At 52.2% G+C, this 19,015-nt stretch overlaps 1 protein-coding gene across 3 annotated transcripts; it reads right to left on the reverse strand.

The window, feature by feature from the left end:
• Positions 1-1,994: 1,994 nt before the first annotated feature.
• Positions 1,995-18,974, reverse strand: CNDP2 (carnosine dipeptidase 2). 3 transcript variants are annotated; one of them, XM_038525768.1, is made up of 12 exons: positions 18,914-18,974; positions 16,636-16,721; positions 15,426-15,569; positions 11,404-11,566; positions 10,686-10,774; positions 8,938-9,138; positions 7,835-7,919; positions 6,697-6,857; positions 4,701-4,865; positions 3,722-3,863; positions 3,443-3,590; positions 1,995-2,488 (listed from the first exon to the last, which is right to left on the reverse strand). In XM_038525768.1, exons 2-12 carry the CDS (start codon positions 16,693-16,695, stop codon positions 2,425-2,427), a joined length of 1,422 nt encoding a protein of 473 aa, XP_038381696.1. In that variant the 5' UTR covers positions 16,696-16,721; positions 18,914-18,974; the 3' UTR covers positions 1,995-2,424. The 3 variants fall into 3 exon arrangements, with proteins under 3 accessions (XP_038381696.1, XP_038381699.1, XP_038381697.1); XM_038525771.1 differs by lacking the exon at positions 18,914-18,974 and adding an exon at positions 18,569-18,587; XM_038525769.1 differs by lacking the exon at positions 18,914-18,974 and adding an exon at positions 18,116-18,181.
• Between the last annotated feature and the right edge of the window lie 41 nt (positions 18,975-19,015).

The following is a 19,015-nucleotide window of genomic DNA, read 5'->3' on the forward strand; positions in this document are numbered from 1 at the left end:
GCCCAAGTGTCCACCTTCCGTGAGGACATTGGTCATCTTGGGTTGGGGCCTGCCCTACTCCAGAATGGCCTCGTCATAATTAATTGCATCTGCAAAGTTCCTATTTCCTACTACGGTCACCTTCTGAGATACCGGGAGTTAGGACTTCAACGTACAATTTTTGGGCTGTCTCCAAATCACCTAGAGAGATCTCTCAAAGCACCCCAGATGGTGAATCTGGATCTCTGAGGATTACTGTGGGTAGGGTGGCCCCTGATCTCTCTCATGTGCATGTTGGGGCTACAGGACCATCTCCATCAAGCATCCGAAGTCCACACTGTTCCCTCTCCAGTAGGCTTTACCCATGACCGCCTGCTACTCCAAGGAACTTCTCTTCTTCCTAAATGACTTTTCAAGGTGAGCACGGAGGCAGCTTCTCCACAAAGACCATTTCAAATAACACAGGTCAGCAGAATTCTGCAAACCCTCTTTGTATGCATCGTTCCATACAGGGACCATTGTCTTAGGCCAGAGAGTAACAGGTTCTCCCAAACTCAGGTGATGGATGACGCTGGCCACAGACCCGAAGGGAAGGGCTGTACCAGGCTTCACTGAGAGCCCGAGTTGGCCCACATCGCGTGTTGATGGGAAGCAGTGTAAAGGAAAAGACAGGGAGGCGTGAACACCATTCGGTTAGGGTTACTTCCTAGCCCCACGCAGCACGCTCCCTGATGCCACAGAGGCTGCTGCAGATGTTAAAATTTTCTCTGAATGGGACGCCTGGGTGGTTCAGCGGTTGGGGATCTGCCTTTGGCTCAGGGTGTGATCCTGGAGTCCCGGGACCAAGTCCCACATCAGGCTCCCTGGATGGAGCCTCCTTCTCTCTCTGCCTGAATCTCTGCCTCTGTCTCTCATGAATAAATAGTTAAAAAATTTTTTTTTCTCTGAAAAATGAGTAACAAAGTGTACTCCGTGAATCCTTCCCCTATCTGGGGCTCTGTGGCCTTTATTCCTCCCTGGCTCCCTTGGGACGAATGTCATGGTGTAACTGCTGTGTACTCCCAGTTCCTCTCCTCCCTAGTGAAGGGAATTGTAGCCCGGCACACGTCCTGGCCTTGGTGCAGCTGGGAGTGGCCACGTGACCTCCTGAGATAAGGAACAAGTGCTAAGTCTGGACTATGCAGAGGAAAGTGGACTTCCAGGGGCAGAAGAGCTGCCACAGCAGCTGGGCCCGCCTGCAAGGACATGACAGGGAGACGTGTCAGTGGTCATCGTGGCTACAGTGGCCTGGTCTATGTCCTCACTCATACCTGTGGTCGAGGATTTGGACATGTCTGTCGCCTTTTCCTGACACCGTTACCAAGAGGAACAAGGGCAGAATGAACTTGACTTTCCCTGGGTCATGTGGAGACACTCCAGTTCCTTCAGGTGGGAGAGGCTCAGCTCATTCTCCCTAGGGTCGGGGAGTTCTATTTTTTTCTACATGAGATGAGGTGGCTGTATTTCTGTTGGTGGCCAGCTTCCTGCAATGGAGTTAACACAGGACAAGCTTTGGATTCCAGCAGTTTGGAGCCTCCCCCAGGCACAGAACTTTTGGAAAGCTGACCGATGAACACCATCCCATCCTGCACAGAACTCTATCCCCCAACTAGAAACCAGAGGTAGAGCGCAGAGACCCCGAGAGGCGGCTCAAAGGAATGAGCCACATGAGTGTCCATGGTGGGCAAGTGGTGTCAGGAGAGGGATGGGAAAGAAGGGGAAGAGGCTGTGGGGGACACGGGCTCCCCAGGGCACTGCAGAGAACCTGGGGCATGAGGGGGTAGAGAGAGGCCCCAGGGCCCCAAGGGTGACTTCCAACGTCCCCCTTCTGTCCTATTCGGTGTGATGTGGGGGGACCCAGTGAACACCACCAGCACCCTGCCATCCCTCGTGTGGACTGCTCAGAGGAGGCAAGGGTGAGCCCCTCCCTGCGCCCCCGCCAGTGAGTCGGATGGGCAGGAACGCTCCCAAGAGGCTTCATTTGTACCTTTTTATTTGGTAGCACATACTGAGAACAAGTAATCCTTACGGTTAGGTTTAGGTTTTGAGGAATCATCATAAAGAGAAGATAGGAAACAGCAGTACTGGTTTCAGGCTGGAGACAAGGACAGAACCCACATGAGGGCGAGGGACGAGAAGGGGTGGCCCCTCAGGGCATCACGTGCCCCTGACTAAATCTCCTAAGTGTGCCCAAGCCAGAGTCAGGAGGCAGAGAGGGGGCAGGAAGGAAGACCCCCCGTGCAGCCCAGCTGGACGGCAACCAGAACCTCTGACGAATGTGCGCTGTTAGATCCTGGCTACTTTCCGGAGACCATCGCGCTGACAGCCTCCTGAACATTCGGGGTGGAGCAAGGGCAGAAGCAATTCCTCCCACGGCGCTCCACGAGTGAGGGAACCCGCTCCCTCCTACAGCTGGGACACTTCATACAGGTACGCAGCCAGCATCTTGGTTCCTTCTATGTAGTTAAGCCTAATGGAGAAGAACACGCCAGCATGTCAGCTGCTGTCCAGAGGTGCAGGCATGCAGACGGCATTCTTTCTGGGAATTCTACCCTCTCGTTTTGGGGCCTTGAGAACTGGCCCCCAGGTTCCCAAGTGCAGGATCAGTCCAACAGCCCCACTGGGGACCAGTCCTGGTCTTGGTCTAACAGAACACACGGGGCCCCTCCCAGGTCTTCCTAAGGAAATCGTCACTTTAATCACAGCCCCTCCCTTTGGGCAAGAGGCTTCACCCCATGCCCTGACACCTGGGTCTCCGACCCCTGCCTGCTGCCCTCCAAGCAGGGCCTGGGCCTCTGTCTGAGCCCCAACTAGCCCACCCCTGTGGCCCCCAGAGGCTCCTGTTTTCCGTCCTCCTCAGCCCCTCCTATACTGCGCACAGCTGCCCTCTGCCCACTGGACCCCTCCTTGCGGCTGCTAGCTTAGAGCCAACCTTCCATCCCTGCTGGCCAAAGAGCCCCCATCATGTCTGCATAGGCCAGGAACATCTAGAAGGGGCTCATGGAGCCAGCAAGCATACTTATTTTCCAAACAGGCATAACTGGAGGTTCTTTAGGAATCCTGGATGATGTCCTGAGACAAACACAGAGCACTGGCCAAAGCTGGTTGTGAGGACCCGCCACCTCCCCACGGCCCCATCTCTGCCTTCCACCAGAAGCGCTCGCTGAGCGCTCGCTGCCCAACGACCACGGTAGCAGAGTACTGCCCTCGGTAGCAGAGTACTGCCCTCGGGTAACCACAGACCACCCCCCGCTGTTCTCCTCTCCCAGCAGCCTTACAGGGAGTGGGGGGGAGGGGAGGGAGCAGCCAGGGAGGGGACAGGAGGGGCTGGAGGGCACCCTGGGGCTCTCCTGGGGTTCCTCACAGGCAGCCATGAGGAAAGCCACCCAGGGGCAGGACTGGAGAGAGGGACCAGAGCCCCCACCTGTTGAGCTTCTCGTTCTGGGAGTGGGCGCCGTCATCAGCTGAGCCCACAGGCAGCAGCATGACGTTCTTCCCCGTGGCCTCCTGAAAGGTCAAAGTCACAGGAATACTGCCACCTTCCCGGGTCAAGTCGGGCTCGACGCCAAACACTGGGGGCGAACAGGACAACAGAAACGGTGAGCTGTGAGGCTGCGGGGCTGGGGGTCACGGCACACCTACCGCCCAGCAAGGCCAGTCCGGAGCCCGAGTGCAGCCCATGTGGCCCCGGGAGAAGTCTCACCTGTCTTCAAGGCTCTTCTCCCAGCCATGTAATGAGGGTGGTTGAAGTCAGACACCCAGGGCTTCCCACCGTGGCCCATGAACACTTTAAACTTGTTGGGGCTGTGCAGCTCAGCAAATTTCTTCGTCAGGTAGCCCGTGACCTGGGTCACAAACAAGACACAGTGGATTCCAAGCCTGCATCTGATCCAGCGCTAGAGGTCTGCCCTGTGGTGCTCTGCAGTCTGCGGGGGCCCTGCAGTCAATCTGCATGGAGTCTACACGGAGTCTGCAATGGGCCTCACTTTCTGCTGCTGACACTGAGCTTAACTGTGGTAACAAAAAAAGGGATTTTACCCAGATAAAAAATCCAGCTATTTAAAGGTAAATGGTAATGCTTTCATTTCCAGCAATTCACCCTTTACACAGATGTTCCCATGTGATAAAATTTAAATGTCTTTAAAAAATTTCCCTTGATTTGTTTTACAATAACCACATCTAGACCAGCAGTGGAGCCCCGTGCCACTGAGGCACAGCTGGTGACAACATCTCAGTCCCCGCTTTCTCTCATTAAGGAAGTCCTTGATTCCTTCTCTTGGGGAACTCTCAGATGAGGGCGGGTGGCTGCCCCCATGTTTGCCCCCTCCAGAATTTTCCCCATCTGGAGTCTTGCCCTTCCGCTCCTCACATTGGCCCAGACGCGGCTCCTGTGGGTTCTCACTTTAACACACTCAGCCCAAAGTTAGCATTTGCCCTGAAGCCTTAGGATGAGGTCACAGGTCAGATTTATAGCATGCCTCAGCAGTGACAAAGGTCATATGTGAGGATTTTTATGTAGCCTTTATCTTCGAACCGTTTCTGAATTGCTTATTCTAGTAATTACTGAGTTGGCAAGAGTCAAGAAGTGGGAAGTGTGGGTCCGGGGTTTGGTGCCCTGCTAAATGCCTCTGTGCTCGAGTCTCTGCTGTGGCCCCTCCCCGCATCCCAGCTCCGTCACATGCCTGCTCGCTGACAACTTCGGGAGTCATGTTTGGCACGAGCCGGATGGAGAACTTGCCGACCACTTTCCTAGGAATCACGGTCTTGGCCCCAGATCCAGAAAAGGCGCCTTCGATCCCATGGAGAGAGAGGGACGGGTACCGCCACCTGTGCATCAGGATGTCTTTCTGCAGAAAACACAGGGGGGTAGGGGATAGCACTGTCTGCGGATGAAGGAGCTGGCAGTGTCATCTGAGAGGTCCCTCTTGGTCATCAGCCGGCCTGGGGTCCACACAATCCCAGGCAGGAAGTACAGCCCCCGGAAGGCTGAGAGATGAGCCTGCCCTCAATGTGCTCTAGTACCTGCTATGGGGGTACACCACAAGGGGGGGCACTGCCACACTCCGAACAGCCTCAAGTGTGGCATCTCCCCACCTCACTGCAGCTCAGGGCTGCCGCTGGCTCTGAGAACCGTGGGGTTCTCACCAGCTCCGCAGAATTCAGGGCTAAGTTGTGGTCCCACAGACCTCAGAGCTCCTGCGGGACCAGAGATGCCAGGAGCCAGGAGGAAGAGGGCAGGAGAAGGCAGGCCATTTGTGAGCCCCCTGGCTCCCCCAGGGCATTTCCGACTGGGAGGAAAGCCAGGACCGCCCACCCTGTCCTGGGCCAGGTGACGAGAGACTGAGCATCGTCACCCTCTGCCAAGTGGGCTGGCACAAGGCAGGCCCTCATCTCCCCAGTGTAGGACTGAGACCACCACCTCCCACACCTCACGTATCCCAGCAGCAGTGCCAGAAGAGTCAAGAGGACACGAGGCCCCTAAATGACAGGCTGGCAAGAGAAACCTGACAGGGCCCCGGGGCTCCTGTGATTTGGCCACCTAACGTGTGGACTTCCTGCTTGTGAAACAGGCTCAGGGACACCTGGAAGGAAGACATGGCCCTAATGCAGACACCTCCCACATACAGACACTAACTCGAGGCCACAGTGGGAGCGAACTGAAGTCTGTTCAGAAACCAGCTCTCCCAGATGCAGCCGCCCCCCCCCCCCCCCTCCAACACTCTACTCTCTGGCCTCAGGATCCCACTGCCAGCCGCCCTGTGAAGGCCCCCACCCGTGCCTCCAACTGCGGGATTCCTGCTCTGCTCAGGCCCACCAATTCTCCCCCGTGCGTCCCTGCCAGCTCTGGGTGCCCCCTGCAACAGCACAACCAGTCCCCCAGCCCCAAGCCCTCAGCACCCCTCCAACAGTCTGCCCGCAAGGTGGGTCTGATCAGCTCATCCCTCTGCACGAACCCATCACGTCCACCATCTTCCAGGGGAGCACATGGGTTCCTTGGGGTGTCACAGGCCTGCAGCTAGGCTTCTGTAGTCTGAATCCCCGAGCCCCTCCAGCTGGCCCTCCCCACGAGCAGCTGGACTCGCCTGTGCCCGTCCTGTCCCCCTTAGGCCACACCCTTCCCATCCCCTCAGGCCACATCCCTCCCAGGCACCTGGCCTCCTTTTACACTTCTCTGTGCGTTCCTCTCCTTGAGAATCGGAGCTCCCGGGCTGGGCCTGGCCATATTCCTCCTGCACCCTAGGGCCTGTTGCTACAATTTGACTACCATTGCCTATCGGACTCAGGAGCCAGGATCTAGGCTAATGCATTTTATGCAAATGGTTCCCACCTTGGGGACTGGCTGTGGGGTTAGCCTTAATCACCTCTGATCCCAGTGGTACACAATGATTCCAGAAACGCAAATAAGGCAAAAGCTACCTGCTACTATGTGTTCTCTGTGCACATTCTCCAGCTCCCAGGCTGTCAAAAGTCAACATACGACATTTTTAAAAAGCTCCTAATTCTAATTTCAAGCCCAGTAAGGTGCTGCTTTTCTATGTCTGTACCATCTGAGGGCTCCCGACACACAGATATGCCTGGGTCTCTGCCAGCACCTCTGGCTCCTTCCCACAGGAGGGGGCGGTCCCCCGCACAGGGCACGGTGGGCACATAGGGGACACGTGGACACAAACAAGGCACCTTGCAGCCGTGCAGCAGAGTCTCTGCCCCCACGTCCCTGGTGTACTCCTCCATGTCAAAGTCAATCTTGTCGTAGAGTTCCAGCTCCTCCTCTGTCACGGGGGCAACTGCCTCGCTGATGCCGGGAATGAGGATCTTTCCTTTTTTGTCCACCAGAGAGCCTGGGAGGGCACAGAAGAGGAGTGCTCAGCAGCGGGTGGTACAAACAGAGCTGTGCTCACAGCCAGAGACCATGGCCCCCCACCCACTCAGCCCCTGGGGCCCAGGGTGCAGGAGGACTGAGAGCTTTGCAGTGATGTTCCCTGGGCACACATGAGCCCTCGAGCATGGCCTGCCAACAATCAGTTACATATGTAAACAACTCAGTGAGGTGAGCAGTATCATCTTCCCACTTTAACACACAAGATCCTGATCTGGAAGGGTAGGTGAACTGTCCACAGTCACAGACCAGAACGCAGACTGCGCAGACTGCCTCCAGCAGGCTTCCTATAAAAGCTGCTACACTGATCAGTATTTTTTAATACACGTTCCACAAAAAACCAGCTGCTCCCTAGCTAAGGAGGCAAGGACGAGTAGAACAGAGTAGACTCTGGGCCCAGAGATGACAGGCTGCACATATGGAAGCCTGTTATCCAAGAGGGAAGGGAACAGAACTTAGGCAAATGTGGATGAGGCAAAGCTATGTGCAGGCTTAAACTAGCAGGATGCCAGAAGGACTGGGCTGGGCCTCACTGCCACAGAGCTGAGCCTGAAGGAGCCCTTGCTGGGGTGCTGTGGTGGAAAATAGAGCCGGTGCCCTCCAAGGGACGGAAAATACAACTGTGTTCAGGGGAGGGTGGTCACGTGATCCTAGAGGCCGGCTCAGATGGGGCCTGATGGCACTAGGGGCTGCCCCAGGTGGGTCCTGGAGGCAAGGCAGGGTTTGAGGACACATGGAGGAATCCAGGGAGACAGGCAGAAATGAAGCATGTCCATCTTTCAATGGGAACAGAGAGCAGAAGGAAGTAGTTAGAAAGTGAAGGAGATTCAGGTGCTCCATAAAGAACGGTGACAAGAGCCAAATGCTGATGACCGCCTGAAACAAGGTCACTCCAACTTCTCTCCCAAGTCACTGAACAGTGACTGAAACCGTGCTTACCCATTAGCATGATGAGATCCGTCATGGCCTCATGCACCGAGCCCCCATACACGCCAGAATGGAGGTCCTTGTCACTGCACTCCACCTGGACGGAAAGAGACCACTCTAGCTGCTATCCAGTGGGAACTTAGCCTGATCGTGTGACAGTAAATTGAACCAAGAACATTCACGAAACCTAACAATTTTCAAAATCAAGATTTGTTCCCTCAAGGAGGAAAGCAAGGCAGTTCCTAAATTATAAAACTTTGGTAGCAATGACAAATATACTCTTGGAAACGCTGACTATGGGTGAGAACACTCAGCCGTTTCTGGAGGCTTCGTGGAGACCCTGCGCTTTTCTGCTGAGAGGGAACACCCACCATGAAAAGTAGCCAGCAAGGACCTTTAGCCTGAGGACCTGGGGCCAGGCCCCTCAACACCCCACAGCCTGTGACAGGTCAGGTTTGGACCCTCGCCAGGCCTGACTCTCCACACCTGTAAAATGGCAAATTGGAAGCATCTGACTCACAGCCACTGGGTTCTCGGGTCGGACCTGAGAAAAGTCATCCTGAGAGACTAAGCGCTCAGGGCAGCAGTTAGGATTCTGGCACTTTCAGCCTGCACAACACTCCCTCACAGGCATCAGTCACCCTGTGTGTTAGGACCCCCCTTGTCTGTGCAGGAGACCCGGGCTCAGCTGTCCGTGGCCCTCCCACTCCATGCCTGTGCCAGGCTTCCGTGTGGACCACAACCACCCAGGTCCCTCGTGATCTCTGGTCCAGGCAGAGCCTGAGGGCTGAAATGTGAACATCTTACTTTATCAAAGTAAGTCTTTCTATAGTGCTTTGCAGAAGTCAACCTTCTGAAATGGGCGAGTGGCAGTTCATCCTTCCTCAATTGCTCCCAGCCAATTCTCCAAATACCCCCTGTACCTTGAGGTGGTGAGAAACTAAGTGTGGCTGGAGGACCCCGAAGTGGTGTCACAGAAGACCTGGCACATAGAGAAGGCTCTGGGCCTCTCCCTGCAAGGCTGCCTTCCAGGACTGACCAGCTGCGCGCTACAAAGGGACAAAGGAGATTACAGGCTCAGAGAAACAGGAAGAAACACGGAAAATGCAGGATACCTCAATGAAGAAGTAGCAAATGCCCCTGAGACCATATGTGATACAGGGCTTCTTCTTCCCCAGCCAGTAATTGTCAGAAATGCAGATGTAGTCCACATCTTTAAAGAATGTGTCTTTACGGGAAAAAATCAGTTCGTCCAAGCCTTCGGAGCCTGACTCCTCCATGCCTTCCAGGCAGAACCGGACATTGACTGGAATTTCCTATGGAAGGGAAATGAGGCATTCAGTTCTCAGGTCCTTTTATTTCTTGAACACTAGGGACATGAAGTCACCAAGTGCTCTGCAATCACAAATGTCAAAGCCTCAACTTCCTCCCGACCCACCACTCGGACGGGCTGTGTGCCTGGCAGGGATCCTCGGTCCTCGGGTGCCGGGCTGTCAGGGGCCGAGCCCGGATCCGGCTGCAGCTACAACCTCACCGAGGACTCCTGCCCAGGAGGAGTCCACAGGGTGACCGCACGTCCTATCCACACGCCAACCAGGGGTCTCCAAGGTAGCCTGAGCTGCTCTCTCTATGGCACGTGCCATGACACAGACAAAACCAGCCTCTGCCTGCGTCAGGGAGCAGTCACGTACCCCGCACGCAAGAGCGAGTAGGGGCCCGCTCCTATTTCAGGAGCTCTGCACCACGGCCTCTCCACGCGCCAAGGGCCTTCTGAGGAGCGGACAGTAACCGCGAGATGCCGCCCACTGTTCTGTAGGCCCCGTCTCCCCAGCGCCGTGCAGGGAGGAAGGCGGCCTTCCTTCCAGACGTGAGAAAATGAAGCCGCACCCAAGCAAGGTGACTCGCCAAAGGTCGTACAGGCCACAGAGCAGCAGAGGCCCCACAGGGACGCAAATCCGGGGAGGCCTAGCTCAGAACTGCCCCTGGACAGCTCCCCGCACTCCCCACTGCCTCTCCCCTTCTGTCTCTCAGATGAAACCTTTCCTGGGACCCTGGCAGCTCTGCCCTGCACACAGCCATTCCCCCTCGGTCACCTCCAGATCCCGAGGGGCCCTGGAGAAGAGGTAATCTTCCCAGTCCCCAAGTCCAGTCTGTCGGAGGGTCTGGGCCTCAGCTCCCTCTTGTGCAAAATGACACTTGGACCAGTGAGTCCCAGTCCCTTTTCAGATCTACCACTCTACCCTCTGACAAAAATGCTTGTCTTGATATTTTTATTTTATCACGTACGAGATAAATCACGATGCAAAATCTGTACACAATGATCAGGATTAGGTTAAAAACAGTTGAAAAGATCATGAAGTAACAAAATACAAAGTCTCTAACTGCTGGAATTCTAGGCACCTTTTTCCTCTCTACTTTTCTATTTTACAAACTTTAGACATGAGCAGTATTTCACAGTTAAGGAAATATATTCTAAAAAATAAGGACTTTTTAGAAGGATAAAACCACTCCCTGAGAAAGCTAGGAGTCGCCCACTACCACAGAGTCCAGGACGTGGCCTCAAGGTCTCCTGTCCCAGATGTAGAATCAGTGGCTGAAAACTCGAATTTCAGGCACTGGTTGGATTTCTGCTGAGTCATCAGTACTATGACCTCTGAGTGACTGTAAAACAATTACAATTCCTAAAGCTGGAAAACAAACCTATAACCTTATATCTGATCGCACTGTGCTGATACACAGGTTTTGGGAGACCTTGCTTTCTCATATCCCAGTGATCTGTAATCTCTACAGGCCGTTCCAGGAGAAAACAGCCCTGCTTTGTATCGTTCTGATGGAGCCAGGTAGTTAGACGGGGTTGAAGTACCTGATTTGTCTTCTGGAAGGCTTCCAGGGCATTCAGCCAGCCGGCCACTGGACCCTTATCATCGGTCGCACCTCTCCCATACAGTTTGCCTAGAATAGCAATCAGCAAATTCCAGTTACAATCACAATGAAATAGAAAAGAAAGTGTATTTCTGGAGCACACCTGGTAGCGTAGCACAACCACATGCAGCATCCTAAGACTCCCTCTTCAAATCAGAAGCCCCAATTTAATTCTGTCAGGAGCCCCGAGTCTCCCTCCTACACTATTGTTAGGATCTACCAGAAAATTCACCATAACCTAAGAGCAAGCCACATGGATGCTCCCAAGTTCCCCTCCCCTTCTAGCAGACACATTCCTGCTGACTCGGGCATGGACGGCAGAGCCAGATCCAGGAGGGCACTGCTAGCTGGCTAGTTACTTCATATCTACTTCTGCAACCAGTGGGTCACAGTTAGGGGCAGACAACCTGGTCATACATAGGGCCCACCATGCACCATCATCAAGAGAGAACTACAAATCTCACTCAACCCCAATTCTGACACAGTGATATTTCAGTGACTGGTGCACATGTGTGCAACTTCCAGAACTGAACTGCCACGTGATGTAAAAATAACTTGTTCTGGAAGGATAACCTCTGAGAGACACAGTGTAGCCCCCAGGTAAGAGAGCAGGAAGGCTCCTCCAGATGTTTCCTGTCCCAGAGAAGAGGATCCCTTACCGTCACGCTCCACCAAGGTGAAGGGCTCACTGTCCCAGCCATCATCCAGGGCCGCTGGTTGCACATCTAGGTGTCCGTAAATACACACGGTTTTCTTCTGCGGGTCAGAGCCCAGCTTGCCAAGTAAAATGGGAGGAAGTGGGATCTCAGAACCATCGGGGAGCTAAGAATCAAGAAGGAGCCAATTGAAGACAGCCTTTGTTTAAAAAATTTGGTGCTTCTAGTAGATGTTACCTGGAGAATTTCTATTTTGTGTTCACTGTTCTATTGTTCTCATCAAGCAGCTGGTACTGTAGAGGTCAAGAACACAGTGTTCCACCGGGTCAGTGATGAACAGGAAATTCCTTTCCCAAAATCCTGAGCACTGAGACCGTGTCATGTTCACCAACTACAGGCAGTCTGGTGAATTTTTATTTTTTTATTTTTTTTTTTGACAGGCGCTGACACAGGCCCACTTTATTGGCAGAGTCAGCCGCCCTGGGCGGGCCTCATGCTCGCGCTGGTGGATGTCTGGTGAATTTTTAAAGGCTGATTTTCTTTTTTTTAAATTTTACGTTAACAAAATGTTATGAAGGCTAAGTTTGTACGAGATGCTAAATACGACTTTCATTATCTTCTAAAATAATGGATGAAAACTACCACCGTCTTAAAGCAGGAGATACACGTTTAAAATTCTGCTTGTGGATCACAAGTGTGCACAGAAAAGGACGCAGACCAAGACAGAAGGGAACAGTAAGAGCCGGTGCTCCTGCTGGGCTCCCTTCCCATGCCCGACCCGTCTCCCACACCCCCAAGAATGGGGGACCCCAAGAACGGGGTGGGGGCGGCTATGAGCCAGCAATGAGCGGATCATACTCTAGCTGACAGGCCAGGCTGCCGGGACTCTAGCAGGATCTGTCCTGCCAATGAAATGCACTAAGAAATGCTCACTGCATTAAGTCTTGGGGACCCCAGGGGACCCATGCTCAGCCCTGGGATCCAAGGTCACCTGTCCACGTGAACCGCCCGCAGGGCTGGGTTCTCCCGCAGGTTCCGGAAGGACAGCCCCAGCCACAGGGGGTAAAGAATCATTCCTTCGACTCACTGTCTTGGTCACACATGACAACACGTGACACTATAGTTGCAGCTGGCCCTGCACTGGCCTCAGGAAAATAATGATTTTTAAATGACAGGTTTTCTCTAAGTAAATTTCTACTCTATATAATTGAAATACTCCAATACTTCACCCTTTTTTATCAAAAGATGCCGTTTGGGCCCCCAGGTAAATTTGTACTGAAATTCATGTTGCAAATCTCTGCCTGGGTACCCCTAACTTCTCAGGACATGAAAGAATGATGTCTGGCTGAGCAACACCATCAGGTGTTTGAGGGGCACCATGCCTTCCTCTACCAGAGTACCTGTATGGGCACAAGTCATTGGCAAGGGCTCCACATGTCTCCCTGCTTCTGTTCCATCCCCACGGACGCCTTGCTAGTCCAGTTCCCAGCCCTACACTCACTGTACCGGCACCCAATGGGCCCTATTCCGTCCCAAGTGCTTTGTTCACTTCCTGTCCCTCACCACTTTGTGAGGGAGGACACATGACTCTCCCACTTTCTGAGCACTTGTCTGGAGGCCAGGCCCCTGGTGACCGGGTCCCCCCCTATCTCCTGGCCCTGCAGCCTTTCTGTCCTACTGCCTGGGCAGTGGCTGTGGAAGTGGAGGGGCTGGACCTGACGTTACCGCACCAGCCCTGGCAGTGGGCCTGATACCAAAGAGCCCCATGTCAGCTTCTCCCACGGCCCATGCCTGCCTTCCAGCCTGGCCCACCAGCGACTCATGCTCTGAGGTCCGTCACCAGGACCTGGAACTCCAAATGTCATCTTTCCCCCGTAAGCCTGAGGATGCTCCAGCTTCTGCGTGTACACATGATGACATCCAATTCCACCTCCACAACTGCCCCAAGTCATCATGGCTTCCTAAAACATGGGATACTGCTACCACAGGAAGAGAAGCTCCAACGTGCTATTACCCCATGGTATAAGGATCTTTGTAGAACTTTTCTAACAGTGATGAAATCTGTCAATTCCTTGATAAAAATAGGTTTTATGGGGCAGCCCCGGTGGCCCAGCGGTTTGGCTCCACCTTTGGGCCAGGGTGTCATCCTGGAGACCCGGAATTGAGTCCCACATCAGGCTCCCTGCATGGAGTCTGCTTCTCTCCCTCTCCCTCTGCCTCTCTGTCATGAATAAATAAATAATTTTTTAAAAAATAGGTCTTATGTAATTCAAGAGTATAGCAGTCATTGGTCTGTCTTTTGTCCTTCCTGAAGAAATGCACTCCAACGTCAGTGTTAAATAGAATAAATCTATTGTAATGAAACAAGTCTTATTGTCACCTAGATTTTTTTTTCATATACTAGGAAAAAATGGAGGAGAAGCAAATCAATTATGCTTCTCCAATAAAACAATAAAAAGACCCTTGATTTATTCTCTCACAGGTGGGGAAAAGTGCTGGGAAGCTATAGTACATCTTAAGTCAATTATTACACTTGTGGCCAAAGGAAATCTCATACGTACAATAATGGACCGGCAATCAGGTGGTCCACGTTTGAATCCCCTTCATCATCAACTGATTGTGGGTGCTCAGTGGAGACACAGCCCATCTGGGCCTCTGGGTTCTTCTATTTTTGAAAACACCAAATGTGGCTAAATGTCCACACATAAAACCCCAAGTCTAGGGGCAGCCCTGGTGGCACAGCGGTTTAGCGCCACCTGCAGCCCGGGGTGTGATCCTGGAGACCCGGGATTGAGTCCCATATCAGGCTTCCTGCATGGAGCCTGCTTCTCCCTCTGCCTGTGTCTCTGCTTCTCTCTCGCTCTCTCTGAATGAATAAATAAATAAATCTTTAAAAAACAAAACAAAACAAAAAAACAAACAAAAAAAACCCCCAAGACTATGATACCAACGGACACTTAAATCACCAGGCAAGAGAACTCTGTCACACTTTGCAATATAAAAAAATACTACAAACTTAGAAAATATAGGACATGAAACATGTCATTAGCATGGGACTTGAAATCATCTGAAACTAAAAAAGTAGAATAATGTATTATTAGTGAGATGGTTCATTCATGTCAGGAAGAAAATGAACCATCACTTGTCAGAAGCCTGTGCTGGGCCAGTAAAATACAAAAACAGCTCTTTTTTCAGGAACCAAGTCATAAAAAAGTGCTGTTTCTCCCTGGGATGCAGGGGACACAGCGTGGTGAATGGGGGTCTTCATAACTTTCACATCTACACGTTCAGTGTGCATGCTCCTAGTTTGAATGCACACTGCTTTCTAGGGGGGAATCCCAGAGATTTTCTAAGAGTGGCCATGACATTAACATACTTCTTTTGCTGCTGCCTTTTTTTTTTTTTTTTTTTTTTTTAAGTAGGCTCCACACCCAGTGTGGAGCCCAACTCAGAGCTTGAACTCTTGACCTTGAGATCAAGACCTGAGCCAAGATCAAGAGTCAGATCCTTAACCCACTGAACCACCCAGGCACCCCAAATTAACTTACTTCTGAGTAACCTCAAGAGCTCTCCTACCTGGAGAAAATTGCTGAGTATTACAAAAATTTTGCCCCCATCCAACTAAGGAAATCATATAGTTTAGTATGAAAATCAGGCCTTTTCTGTTTACTTTAAAGACAGGAAGATTATCTGAAGCAAACGATGAAGTTTAAGAACATGCTGGGTCCAAGGCACCTGGGTGGCAGTTGAGTGTCTGATTCTTGATTTCAGCTCAGGTCATGATCTCAGGGTCGTGAGACTGAGCCCCACATTGGGCTCTGTGTTCAGTGGGGAGTCTGCTTGAGACTTACTCTCCCTCTGCCCCTCCCCCAGCTCTCTCTCTCTCTCTCTCTCTCTCAAATAAGCAAGTCCTAAAAAAAAAAAAAAAAAAAAGAGAGAGAGAGAGAGAGAGAAAAGAACGTGCTGGGCCCTCAGGTAGGTCTGCTCATTGTGGTTCTGTAATTCCAAGAATGCCAGCGCCATACCTTCTGTTTTCCAATATCTACCAATTCCACAGAGCCACCCAACTGCTTGATGTCTGCGGCGGCAACTTCCAGCATCCTTCTGATTTCACCTCTCTTCTCAGGCCATGCAGATACACTCTGGATGGCAACCCATTCTGCGAGTTTCTGTTTGTGGATAGTAAGTAAAAATGAATTCTAAAAAGGTGCTCCTTAAGGAAGAAAGATATTCATAAATTTGCCAGGTTTTAGGCACCCAAAGTTGACTTGCTACCTGCAACCAGTCCATTTTTAATATGATGGCTAGATATCAAAGAGAAGAGCTATCACATTTGCTTTTTAAGATTTTAAAAAACTATCTTTATTGACCCTGTATGCAAAACTACAGCATAACAGAAAAATGTCAGAATGTGTATTTTTAACCATTAAGCACAAGATGAATGTGAAATGTACAAAGTTCCATAAATAAATTTACAACTAAATCTACCAAAATCACAACTGAAACAAAGTACCCAACATTTTCAAAGTCCAAGTTAGTTTATTATTCACGTTCACAATGGCCAAGTTCTTTAAAATATAATTTTTAGAATGAGAACTAAAGATTTCATCTGAAATGTGTCTTCCAAAAATAACTGCAAAGCACAATTCTTTAATGTCAAGAAAAAGATTTTATTTACATTACCAAATCATTCAAAACAGATGAAATGCCAAAAAAAAGTTAAGAGTTCTTTAGTCTATATCTACCACAAGAAATTGCAGATGGAGATTAAACTAAAATCTCTGATAAGCTTTGCTATTTCTAGAAACAAATATATGTTGAGATTTTCTGTCAAAAGCCCAAAGTATAACTTGCATACTGGAATGAGGCAAAAGAGGAGACCTCCAGATGATACACACACACTTTTTGGTTACCATTTCTTCTGTATGGTGAGAGATCAGTAAGATCTACCGTTTTAGCAAATTTTAAGCATATAACACAGTATTACTGAACGTTTGTACCCTTGGACTGACATCTTCCCATTTCCCAGCACCCAGAGTTTTACTTTCTGTTTCTGTATCATTAACTTTTTAAGATTCCACATATATGTGAGATCACACTGTATCTGTCTCACTCTATCTAGACGATAGTCTTCATATTTAAATGGCACAGCTCCTATTAGTTTCTTGAAAGTTTCTCTGAGCCCCACTGCATTAAACCGGATTTTAATGTTTACTACAATAAACATTCCCTTACCTTAATGTAGCGATCCTGATTTTCATCGACATACTTAAACAGGGTAGTGAGGGCCGACATCTTTCAACCAGACCACCTTGAAGGTTCTTGGAAGGAAAAACAGCCTGTCAGTCCTGCCTGTGGATGGGCTCGACTGAGCGTGGTCAGGAAGGCATTTGTGGAGGTGGATGAAGCGCTGCTCCACCCTCCAGCGGTCATGAGGACTCCAGGAAGTGAGCAGAGATCACTATGCACACACAAGCTTGGGGAAGCAGTTAGAGGCTCAGGGTGATCTGTTCTTTTTTCACAAGGAAAATGCACACAAAATTGTGTGTAAAAATGGCAAGTAACTGCAGGAAGGGCCTGAGTTGAAGACAATCTGATGAAAATCAGAAGTAAGTAGTTCCTGGTAACACTCATTTACCAGCACTTAACATTTTTTTTTTTTTAAAGCACATAGAGAACTTCCCATTTACTATTACCACAGAGGAAATAATCATTCCAAGGATCTAAGCAAAAATGTCACATCCTGTTTGTTACGGTCACAAACCCATTAACACAGCAATCAAACAGAAGGGAGGCAGATAAATTGTGTTTACAAGTCGATGATCTGAGCCCAGAGATGGTCAGAGGCCTCATTAGGATAAAGGAACCTTCGTGGAGCCCACAGCCTCTCTCCAGGGTTCATTGGGAACATGGTTTCCCATGTGTGAGACCTAATACACTCTGCTCCACATTACAAATACGGGGGAAACGAAATCATCTGACCAGCCATCTTTAACATGGGAATGAAGAGCAAACAAAAATGATTCTGGTCTGGGGACTTTAAAATTGGTTGTCTCTCCTTTCTCGCACTGACATCTCAGTTTCCATCAAGTGGCAAGATGGCCCGACGCAGCAGTGGGCAGAGCTCGGCTGTACCACAGTGATACCGAGGATTTCAGAAATGCAGGGATAGCCACAGGATCCTGTGACATCTACCTAGTTCTAAAAGCCTGTGTACCCACACGCTGTAGTCAGAGTATTTTTTCCTTGGTATGGGATTCCAAAGTGACTGCTAAACAGAGGAGTGACTCTATCTACGCTGACACCAGGCGGGGCAGCTGTTGAGCAGATTGAGGAAGTCACCTCAGCCCTGGAGTGTGATTTCAGTCAGGACAGATCAAGCTACTCGTTCCCAGGGCCTCCTTCCCCTCTTCAAACACCCATGACGGGGCATAAAATATTTACAAACGTCCCAGCAGGGAGGCTCAGCCTGCTTCAGCTGAGGCTTTTATCTGAAAAACAAGACCGTCCACAAATGCTGGGGAGGCATTTCACGAGCACCAGTAAGTCCAGCGTTCGTCTGTCACCGCTCATGAAAACTGGGAAGCCGTCTACGACCACACACCGCTCTGGGCACCAGCGGTCGGTCATGGGCCGGTCATTGGGCCGGGCAAGCTCACGCTCAGGGCAGGGCGAGCCGGCGGCCTCCCGCTGGGTCATTCCAACAACGAACTACCTGGGGGCACTTCACCCAAGAATACACAGAGGCCGCCGGCTCGGCCCTCCAGGCCACGTCCGCAGGGCTGGCTCTTTCCTTCTCTGAATCAGAACCTAGGGAAGCAGGTCCTGCCAGGGCCGAGCGCGCCCTCCCACCCGGTTCTGGGCTGTTCTGCCCCAGCCCGCCCCTCTAGCGCCCCGGGGAAGGTAAGCGCGCCGCGCGAGGGCGGACCACAGCTGATGCTGCGCTTCCCAAGTAACTGCCGGGGGCTCTCGATTTCCTGCGGAGTGACATAACCCACCCAGGGGCTGGCGGCCCCGCAGGACCAGCGGGGTAAACACGCCTGTGACCCGGTGACCCGGGAACCTGCCCGGCGCCCGCGGCAGGGCCGGACAGTCCCGCCCCCCCCGCCCCCACACACGCCCGCGTACAAACCTCCCAGCCCCTCCTCCCTGCACGCCGGCCGCACACCTCGTGACCCCGGGTCCCACGAGCAGGACCGGCCGGACCCCGCCCGGGGCCAGGACGCACGCTGCCATCTCCCGGCCTCCGTGCCGGCGGGACCCCGCCAGGGGCTCGCCGCGCGACGGGAGGCTTTCGTTTCCCGCGGGCCGCGTCGGGAGCCAGCAGCTGCGGTCCAGGTCCCACGCGCCCCGGACCCTCGCGGCGGCCTTCTCCCAACCGGGACATCCTCCCTTCCTGTCCCCGCCGGCCGCGGGGCCAGGCCGCCGCCCCGCTCCCACTAGCCCAGGCGCGACTCGGGCCTCCGCGAGGCCCACTAGGTCCCGCCCGCCTCGGCCCGCGAACCGCCCTCACCCCTCAGCCGCCGCCGCCGCGCCGGTGCCGCAGCACGTGCCCGGCCACGCCCCCCGCGCGGGCCCGCCTCCCGCTGCCGCGCTCACCAATCCCCGGCCTCGC

The sequence above is a fragment of the Canis lupus genome, chromosome 1, assembly GCF_011100685.1.
Source record: "Canis lupus familiaris isolate Mischka breed German Shepherd chromosome 1, alternate assembly UU_Cfam_GSD_1.0, whole genome shotgun sequence".
Taxonomy (NCBI): Eukaryota; Metazoa; Chordata; class Mammalia; order Carnivora; family Canidae; genus Canis; species Canis lupus.

What these genes read in the sequence shown, in the direction of transcription:
- CNDP2 (XM_038525768.1), bottom strand. Translation starts at nt 16,695, where the DNA reads ATGTCGGCCCTCACTACCCTGTTTAAGTATGTCGATGAAAATCAGGAT. An exon ending in CTCTGCTGCACGGCTGCAAG is followed by an intron (nt 4,866 to 6,696) that starts GTGCCTTGTTTG and finishes TGTTTTCTGCAG; the next exon opens with AAAGACATCCTGATGCACAG. An exon ending in CCGAAGTTGTCAGCGAGCAG is followed by an intron (nt 3,864 to 4,700) that starts GCATGTGACGGA and finishes TTTGTGACCCAG; the next exon opens with GTCACGGGCTACCTGACGAA.